Raw genomic sequence first — 9,844 nt, 5'->3', positions numbered from 1 at the left:
ATCAAATACAAACAAAAGTGCTACAGTAGTCAAAAACCAAAAAAATTCGCATCTAAACGGGGCCTAACACGAGCACATACCCACGGCCCAAGTTGGAATAGCAACAGGACGCCTCTATCAGGATCGAAAAGACCCCTGGAATTACGGATCGGAAAAGAGCAGGAGAAATAAAGACCACGAGTGAGAAAGAATCCGCACATTGGGATAGGAAAAGGCAAGAGAGAGGGAGGCGATAGAGAAAATAAATAGGAGAGAAGTTTTAGCTTTTTAATATTAAAAAAGTCTACATATTGGTGCATCAACATTGTCTTTCATGAACTATACATCATGTAAATGAACTTTTGCTAGTACTCCTCATCTAAATCTAAGAGACGGCGCCGTAGTTCTTCATCCGTGAAATGTGCAGTTGCATTATTTATGTTGTCAGCTCCCCAAAACAGTGGAGCTGGATGCGTCTGGTAGCTGCTACTGCTTGCACCCCCTGTAGGTGAAGATTGAAGTCTTGGGCACCCTTGACCGCGTGCACCCGTGACAGGTGTGCCTGCTCCACAACTGCCCGCTTCACTCGCAGGCCTGCATCCCGCAGATTGCTCGAATGCACTGTAGTAACCTCCCCATCCAAAATCATAATCTTCAGTGACGGGTACATCGGAAAGAGCATCCTTCGAGAAATCTTAACATGTAGCAGTGCAGAAAAGAAGACGACGCATGTGAGCTTCAGAACAGTTATTTCAAAACATGAAGCAAGAGAGATAGTAGGACAAAAATTTAAGTTGTTACCATCATCAAGACTTGTGAAGTGAGCGGATGAATGTACTTGCTGTAACCTAGACCATTCTAGTAATGTATCAAGACGACGCATGTGAGCTTCAGAACAGTTATTTCAAAACATGAAGCAAGAGAGATAGTAGGACAAAAATTTAAGTTGTTACCATCATCAAGACTTGTGAAGTGAGCGGATGAATGTACTTGCTGTAACCTAGACCATTCTAGTAATGTATCAATTACTGACGGAACCTCATTTCCTGCGCCTGAAATTTGGTCCTCAACTTGGATGCCCACTTGTTCTCCTATGGAGTGCGAACATGCATAGTAAAAACAGACAGTTAACTAGGACTTCAACACAAAGAAAATGGCAATTGCCGCCGGGCATCACACGGTCGGGCTTCAAGTGTGCTTGGAACTAGGACTTACTTGGAGCATCCTCCAACGATGCACCGGATGATAGTTCTGTATATGTTGAAGAACTTTGCTGGTGCATTCCTTGGACCTGAAGTTGTTCTGCAAAATGTTGAGGAACTAGTAACTAAAACTGTAATCCAGCTATCCACAGGTACAACATAGAATTGATGTTAAAAAGAGAAACAAGGCAGAGTTCAAGTAGCATTGTTATTGAACACGAAGCAATTATCACAGGGAAAGTGGAAACTATGAAGGGATAATATAATAGGAACAATAAAAATTGCCTGACAAAACGTACTTTGTGGTGCTGAACTTGTTGGTTGCATCGAACTTGATCCCTCGAAGTAGCGACTTCCATCACTTCTAGAAATTACCTGATGGTCGTGATTTCCTGGTCTTGGGTTACATTTCTGAGCATGATCTATCACCATATCCCAGTCTTGGTCAGAAATCTTTCTCAAAATCTACATGTATATTAGACAATTGTATCAGTCACATTATATGGAAGAACAAAATAATAGAAGAACTAACAATCCTCAAAATTCGATCTTTCGAAAAAAAAAACAATCCAAAAAATTCGTTGGCATACCTTACGCAGATCTTCCTGACTCTGATTGTAGGACAGTACAAAATCCTCCACCGTCTTGATACCATTCTGCTCTAGTAATTTGTGCCTATCACCATCCTTAGCAATTCTTCTAAGTTTGTACACAGGATCTTGGGGGGAGGGATACAGATTCTTCTTTGTTGCTGTAGAGAAAGACAGCACATATCAAGAGAAGTAGCAGCCTTGATTGGCCTCACCACTAGATTTTTATTGCAGATACCTCTTCCTAAATCATTTAATAATAATGATTTTTTTTTCTGAAAGTAATGGGTGATCATTAATCTGAAAGGTTTTACATTTCACAGACTACTACCGGAGAAGGCAAAAAAAAAAAATGGTGCCTTATGTGTTTTGGAGAAAGAATAGGCCATATTCTGGGTTGATAGAGTATGTGGAGAATAAGAGGGTAAACATTAGCCCAAAATAGACTATCACTGCTTGTGACCTAGAGGAACTAGATGGCATGGGACGTAAAGAATGGAAATGACTAAAAAGAAAAAATAATAAATTGAAAATATTCCTGATAAACCTTAAATTATGTGTCTACAAATTCTGTGCATGCCTTCAAAATAAACAGATGTACATAGTGTTGAAAGCTCGCACACAAGTTAGGGTTAGGGGAATAGTATAAACAGATGTATGCCTTACCATTGAAATTTTGCAAAGAGGATGGTTTGGTAATAGAATAAAAAGAGGAGTAACTTACAGTATCCCCGAATGTCCTTTACAGAAAAAGATTCAGTTATCCCTTCTTGTATTCTCTGTGGAATTCTTATATCAGCGGCCATGGCCCCCAACTTGAATGTTTTGCTCGCAACAAAACTAGAATTGTCTTGGAATTTGGCAGTATTGAGATAGCCCACACCATCTTTCAGCCTAATATACAGATCCCCAAACAGCAAAGGTTCTTTTCCAGATCGTCCACTTACTATTTTACTAAGAAAGTACTCTTTTGTCCATTGTCCTTTCTGATCATTGTCGAAGTCACCTTGAATGGGTACAATATGAACCCTCATCGAAGAAAATGGTTCACTTGTTATGATCTCGTTGTTATTACCGTATATGACAACCTTAAGGGGGGTCTTATCATCTGCTTCTATTTTATGTTTTGAGTATTTATCATTCTTGCATGAATTCAGAAATCTTAACTGAAGTGGTATGCTGCAGTGCTGATCAGATAATAACACCCTGAAATGAAATTGGAAGAGATTATTATAAGCATAAGGCACTGAATTTACATTTATTAAAGCTGCTTGCATCCTATATTAATACAAAACAATATGTGGTATCAAGTCACCAAAGAATTCCTAAAATCAAGAAAACAGAGAAAACTTAATCGGGGTGGAAATAAAAGAATACACTGTTGTACAAGCAAGGAATGTGCATATATAGGCAGAAGATGTAGCTCCTAAGCTCTAGAAAAAAATTGTGAAGAAATATTTGTAGGCCCATCGTTGGCAGAATTTGCGACATTATTTTTAAAATTATAAACATAGAAACTATATCGTTAATTAAAGATAGAAAGATATTTATATGTGCATATTGAATGCACTATGAAGCTGAACAGAAAACATATTCTTGATACTAACCTTGTTTAGAGTGTATGGCAGGCAGTCCAACTAATACATCCTTAGATAGACCAATGTTGCTATTAAATGCCTTAAGTAGACATATACAAATTACAAAACACAGTGTCCTAAATAGAAACATAGGGTCTGTTTGGGTAGCGATCTGGTAGACAACTTGCTGGCCAGGCAGCCATCCTAACCGCGAGGCGCTCAAAATCGATGGCCTCGATTGCTGCCTGGCCAAGCAACCTTGCCTGTGCTCTGAACAAAAGAAACTTATAGTGTCTAACTGTGCAAATGTGCAGGCAATTTGGCTACTTAATAGACATGGAAAAAGAGAGATATAACTCAGGCCACCATGGGCATGTATGTACATAGGAATCATGATTCATGATATGAACTCCTTAAGATGCTTGGAAGGTAAAGTACCTCCAATTAGAAAAACAAAGTAAGAACCTCATTTTGCTAATAAAGAGTACATTAGGTATAAAAGTTTCTTTACAACAAGCATTTTTTAACTAATACCTCATCTTCCGTACTTGCAATATCCGTGGCCTTCAAATTTGAATCATTTTTAAAATTATAATTTGAATTAACTCCTAGAATTTTTTTGTAGAACTACAATGTAACTGTTAGGCAAGCAAGCAAGACAATCTGAAGATCAATGAAGTTGCTGGATGGAAGACAATCAATGCTTCAGAGAATGGAGGGGTTAAAGAAATGAAGATCAGTGAAGTTGCTGGAACCTTTTTCAGAAAAAGCATGTGCCACAGCACCCAAAAGTTTCAGAGTGAGTAGACTCTGAATCTCCCAAAATAAACTCTTAGCATCCCAAGCGAAAAAACATTTGACCATTTTAGTGGACTCCTCTTGTTTTTCATGTGTTAATTATTATGAGTTTAAGAGCATGTACAATGTGTACTAACTCTAAGCCATCACACCACAACAATGAACAGATGTCTTGACTTCAAGCAAAAGATTATAATATCTTGTTTGGATGATAACCAATGTAGTAGGAAAAAAAAGGAAAAGGGTAGCAGGAAACTAAAGATCAGCTACCATATGCTTCATGAGCTCTTATATGGCATTTAATAGTTCTATTCAATTTTGATTTAGTAAAAAATAAATTTTGAGAGAATACACCATGAGAATTCATAGATGTAAAAAACCGCCACCGGTACTGAAAGCTACCACACAAGATGGAACCTACAAAGGGAATTAACGACAGCTTTACCCTTGCATACATAATTCTACAAGGAGATTGGTTCGAACCCAAGGCCTTCAGCCCACTGTGCCAAACTCTCCCTTAGTATAATTTATAGGAGTATATTTATTCATCATAAATATGCGAGATGAGAAATTAAAAACTAAATGAATTATCCATCTTCTTTTGTCAATAAGTTTATACAATAGCATTAGTTAAAACGTCATAGATTTTTTTTGCTGGTATAGGCATATATAGCTCAAATTTATAAAAATTACAGCTATGTTGTAACTCAGTTTACAGTTCAAAATGCATAATCAATGAAAAGAAATAAATAGACCTGTAGTATTCTCAGAACATTACCAACCTAGGAGCAGGGGATTGCTGAAGGTAGCCATCAAGTCTGCTGATGTCCTATGAATGGAATTTATAAAAAAGGACTTAATATTAGTTTAACATTAGTGAAACACAAGTCAATCATAATAGTAAGAGAAGCATGCTGTTGGAGCATTTCTTGAGTTTAGCGTCAAATCGACAATTTTACTCTCGAATGAAACATTCACATAATACATACTCTGCAACAAATTTACCCATACAGAATTCTAACAAATATAATTCTTGAGATGAGTCCTAGAAAGCATCTATGCAAACTTTTTTGGAAGGTCGATCTACCGGAGCAAAACCCTTACTATTATTCTCAATCTACTAGGACACCTTCAACAATAGAGTCAATTTGCTAGCTCATTTGAAAAAAAAAGATAAAAATAAAGTAACCTAACGTGTTAGTACATAAAAAATGTAAAAATAGGTGAGCTTAGCTTTTCATCTAAGTTATTATTCTTTCTGATTCTTATTGAATAAAATATTTTATGACAAAACTCTTTTAAAATTGTTGGAGCTACCATTACCAAACAAGATATCCACCGACTCCACGCGAACGCGACGATTGCAACAACGCAGATTCACCGCACCGGCGTCCACGGTCCACGCGATCACTAGGGGGCAGGGGCCCGCAGTGCTGTGCCGCACCTGTGTGGCTGTGTTACACATGAACGCAAAGGGAGGACCACGCCATGTGGCCGCAAGCAGAGCTGCTAGTAGTGCCGCACCAACGAAGGTTCATTAAAAAATGGTTCATTTATGCTTTTAAGAATTGGTGCACAGAACTGTCTTACTTACTGCGGTTAAGCTTGAAACTTTTGCTTTGAGATACTGATTTTCCTGGAGCATGGATTCAATCTTCTGGTTCTGCTTCAGTAACATGTTTTGTATCTCCTCGAGCAGCTCCATCTGCTTATCGCTGTCATGCACGCAAGAAGAATAAGAAAACAGCAAGCATACGATTCGTTATCTTACTAGCTAGCTGGCAGATAGCAACGTTCCATCTTAGTTTTTAGCGAAAAAGAGCGGTAGGTAGGTATCATCTGTATCTAGAATGTATATATGTCCAGTTTTGTCCTTAGAGTAGGTACAATAATGGGATTATAGCCAAGCTAATGTTGATGTGGAGAAGAAAAGAGAGGAGAGAGATGAGAGCTTGGCTCCCATGCAAGCACCAAGCTGGACACGGAAGCATAGGTATTAGTGGGTCCAAGTAGCAAGTGTTGTGAGGAGGAATATGAGAGAGAGAGACTTTTTGAAGATAAATAGGAGACACTTATTGTATAACTTGGCTCTTATAGCTTGTCTTATAGCCCAGCAACTTGGCTCTATTATTGACCTTGCTCTTATGCGGAAATGAAAGATGTAGCTGCTACCCTGCTACTTGAACATTGAGCTATTATTACGCTGCATCATTTAATAACAGGGGTGTATGGGGTCCTATACCACTAAGAAAAAAAAATACTACTTTACCTATATATAACAATTCTATGAGCATGCAAGAAACTTGAGTTTAAGGGAAGGGAATTTTTTTGGGCTCGTCAACCAATAACATAGTTAGCATCTCTAGCAAGAGCCTTCAAATCAAGCCTTCTATTTTTGATTTGAGGACTTCCTTTATTTTTAAGGACCCTATTTTCTAGACTGCACTCCAACAGTGGCTCATAAAATAAAATAAAGTCCTCAAATTCCTTCTAGTAGAGAATGACACGCGCGAGACCCGTTTGTCATCCTTTATTATCATCGCCATGTGTCAACAACTAGCCTGATAGAAGCTATAGAGGAAGGCGAGAGGGGCTCGCCTGAGAGTAGAACCACCGGAACACGACTGGGCACGCTAGATTCGGGCGTGGGGAGAGCCGCCGGAGAAGGGAGCCACCGAGGAGGACGGTGGCAGCCATGCTCGGAAGGGGGGTCTCGCCGGGGAGAGAACTCGTTGTGGAGGTAGCCGGCCGGGGAAGTGACAGTGAGGAAGGGACACACTGCCAGGGGAGAGGAGTCGCGTAGGAGGACGGTGGAGGTGCGGGAGGAGCTGCTGGCAGGAGGTAGGCATGTAGCTACTGAACCACAGAAGTTAGCTTATACTCCTACTAATGTTGAGCAATCGTGTGGGCGTACGTTCTGGGGAAAAATAAAGAAAGCAACGGCCGGTAACACAATAAACCTCTCTGTGGATTAATCGATCTAATGTGTCGTTACCGTTTAGTAGAGAGGGAGAGGGCTCACTCGCGGCAGCTGGAGCACCGGAGTCGCTTCGCCGGCTGCGATCCTTGGCACCCGTCGTCACTCTCATCCCGATCGTTCGGCTGCAGCGGCAGAGACGACATTGCCACGATGCACGAATGTTAAGTTTAGGCGTGTGGGGAGAGGGAAGGCCAGGAGCGTCGCAAATGGACCAGTGTGTTTTTGTTTCGTGGTGGAGATGTTGGAGTAGGCTGCTGGCCGGGGGCGGCTGGCTATAATATATATATATGCATGCGGGACGAACGCGGAACAGACTAATGTGCAATGCTAGGGGGGATCGGAGCAGTTAAAGGAATACTCGTGTGATCTTCCTCTCGCAAGACCACCGTTTTTCTCTTTAAGGCCCGTTCGTTTCACACGGAATGGCTACCAAGAAAAATTTCGGACGGGATTGATAGTTAATTTATACAAGCTTTTATTAACTGGAATGATTCCTGGCCACATTCATCTCTAACCGAACGGGCCCTTAGTAGTCGGCAGGGGAACTTTCCCATGGTACTTCAGACGACCACGCGTTGTTCCCGTTTCTTTGGTGGGCCAAGCTAGCTACCATTATTCTTTGCCAGAGTACGCGTTGCGCATGGGTCCCGAGGCTTGGAACCAAAGAAGAAAAAAATTCGTGTGCGGATGATGCTAGTTGCTGGTGGCGAGAGGGATGTGTGGAAAGCGCGTGGTTGTGTTTTTTTTTATTAGTTTGTTTTTATTTAAGAGAGAGTGGAAGGACTTAATTTCTGTCGTGCGGGATCACTGCCATCCTTGCGCTCCTCAATCCGTGACCATTCACATTTCACATTGTTGGGGAAGACAACCCCTCGCCCGAAGGATTACTAATCACCCCCTTTTAAAGCGTGTTGCAGGATCAGGTGGGCAAAAGCCGAAGGCTCCACAAGGTCGGCGAAGGTCCGAGACGAGGGAAGCTTCGCACGTCGAAGGTTGGCAAAAGCCGAAGGATCCACGAGCACGGCGAAGGTTCCAGACGAGGAAGCTTGGAGATGGAAGACTCCGCTCCCAGATCGAAGGCTCTGAGAGGTATCTTCGTGAAGGCTCGAGGAAGCTACGCAAGGCGAGGATGGCATCGAGTTCTTCGGAAGTACGTGGCCTTTGATCGTGAGGCACAGTTGAAGGCAGCAGAGGAAAATAAGCGGGAGACGATCTGGGCCCCCACGCAGGCCCAAGAAGGGTAAGGCCGGATAGGGGTAGGTAGACAATTGTGGAAAAATGACCAGGGTGCCCATGTGTAATGACTCTATGTAAAAGAGAATATCCGGAGAATAGACCTCGGCTGTCCAGGGGCTATCTTGTACTGATAAACATGTGTAACTGTGCCTATAAAAAGGGCAGATCGAAACCATAATGGGGGAGACACTTTTCACTCTCATAGTACATCCATCCTGCCCATATTGGCGTGATCGCCTCTGTATCAGTCCTCCGGGTTGCGGTGTGCAATCACGAGGCCAACATTGGCGCCCACCGTGGGGCCTTCGCGAGGTCCGCTTGGGGCAGAACCAGGCGCAATGCCCGAAGCACCTATGCATCGACCACAGGGGCTGCCGAGCTCCAAGAGCCCGAACCTGAGGGCCAACCAGACCCCGGTGCCCAAGAACCTTCGACGGAACAGCAACCGCCGTCAGAAGTGAACTCAGAATAGACACTTCAACAACTGCACGCGGACCTCGCGAGAGCTCAGCAAGAAAGAAACAAACTCATGGAAGCCGCTGAGGCTAGCCAAAGATCGATCGCCGCAGCTCAGCAAGCAGCCGAATTGAGACATCAACTCGCGATACTACAAGCAGAAATCCAGAGTCTATAACCATCGCCACCCATGCCAGCTAACAACTCTAGAGCAAATATGCAAACAACCTTCTCAACCATGGACAGCTCCCACTTACACCTTCAGCCGGTCAAATCTTTGGCACCCCATTCAACTTAGGGAAAATTGGTTTCATAGCATAGAAAGATCACAAGATCCGGAAAATACCATCGAAAGAACTTTGTTACATAAAATACCACTAAAAGATGGAATCGTTATCTCAAAGTAGCATTCCGTCATATTTGAAGGTAACAGCGTCAGCACCGTCGAATCATGCCCATCTAAAGGCAAAAAAAAAAAAAACTAAGAGCTACCCGAGCCGGACATGGACAGAGCTCACACGCGAGCGCCTCCTCCTCAGCTTAGCTCACACATGCACCGCCGCCGCTGCCCTGGCCGAGCTCCCCTAGCCCGTGCGCTGCCGCCTCCGATCCCTGGCCGAGTTTGCACGTGCACCACCGTCGCCTCCCGGCTGGTCGAGTTTGCGCGCGTGCCACAGCCGCCTTTGCAGAGCTCGCACGCGTGCCGCGGGAAGTTGTGGAGCTGGTCCTGGAGGAAGAACGCTAATAAGCACGCCGCCAGCCTAACCATGTGCGCAGCTGCATAATCGTGTCTGCTCGTGGCCTCGTGGGTCTGATCAGCTAGCTACCTTCCATAGTTCCATGCAAGCAAGAAAAGAGCGAGCAAGATGCCTAGATGCATGCGTACTACTGAGAAGGACGAGATCCTTCCCGTCGAGCGTCGAGTCCGTTGGCGTAGAATTTGGGGCGGAGCGCGGACTGCTGCGGCGTCGGCTTGCCACCCCGGGTATGGTCCTGAGGACGTCGCAGGGTCCGTGGCCTTGATGC

At 43.2% G+C, this 9,844-nt stretch overlaps 1 protein-coding gene across 2 annotated transcripts; it reads right to left on the bottom strand.

Moving 5' to 3' along the window:
- Positions 1–254: 254 nt before the first annotated feature.
- Positions 255–7,364, bottom strand: LOC136505264 (uncharacterized). Of its 2 annotated transcripts, none has more exons than XM_066500412.1 (10): positions 7,169–7,364; positions 5,741–5,861; positions 4,929–4,975; positions 2,496–2,977; positions 1,772–1,932; positions 1,481–1,646; positions 1,195–1,281; positions 933–1,070; positions 781–837; positions 255–673 (listed from the first exon to the last, which is right to left on the bottom strand). In XM_066500412.1, the coding sequence occupies exons 1-10, from the start codon at positions 7,267–7,269 to the stop codon at positions 345–347; spliced, it is 1,689 nt and encodes a 562-aa protein (XP_066356509.1). In that variant the 5' UTR covers positions 7,270–7,364; the 3' UTR covers positions 255–344. The 2 variants fall into 2 exon arrangements, with proteins under 2 accessions (XP_066356509.1, XP_066356510.1); XM_066500413.1 differs by having other exon boundaries at positions 7,142–7,267.
- Positions 7,365–9,844: the final 2,480 nt, after the last annotated feature.

Source organism: Miscanthus floridulus, chromosome 14 (assembly GCF_019320115.1).
Source record: "Miscanthus floridulus cultivar M001 chromosome 14, ASM1932011v1, whole genome shotgun sequence".
NCBI classification, from domain to species: Eukaryota; Viridiplantae; Streptophyta; class Magnoliopsida; order Poales; family Poaceae; genus Miscanthus; species Miscanthus floridulus.
Note: the sequence above shows the minus strand (reverse complement) of the source record. Positions and strands in the feature narration are given on the sequence as shown.

Excerpts from the sequence above, each read along its gene's own strand:
- LOC136505264 (XM_066500412.1), bottom strand. The coding sequence starts at position 7,269 with ATGTCGTCTCTGCCGCTGCAGCCGAACGATCGGGATGAGAGTGACGAC. Across the intron at positions 1,282-1,480 it reads AACAAGTTCAGCACCACAAA|AACAACTTCAGGTCCAAGGA; the intron begins GTACGTTTTGTC and ends AACATTTTGCAG. Across the intron at positions 838-932 it reads CTTCACAAGTCTTGATGATG|AATGGTCTAGGTTACAGCAA; the intron begins GTAACAACTTAA and ends ATACATTACTAG.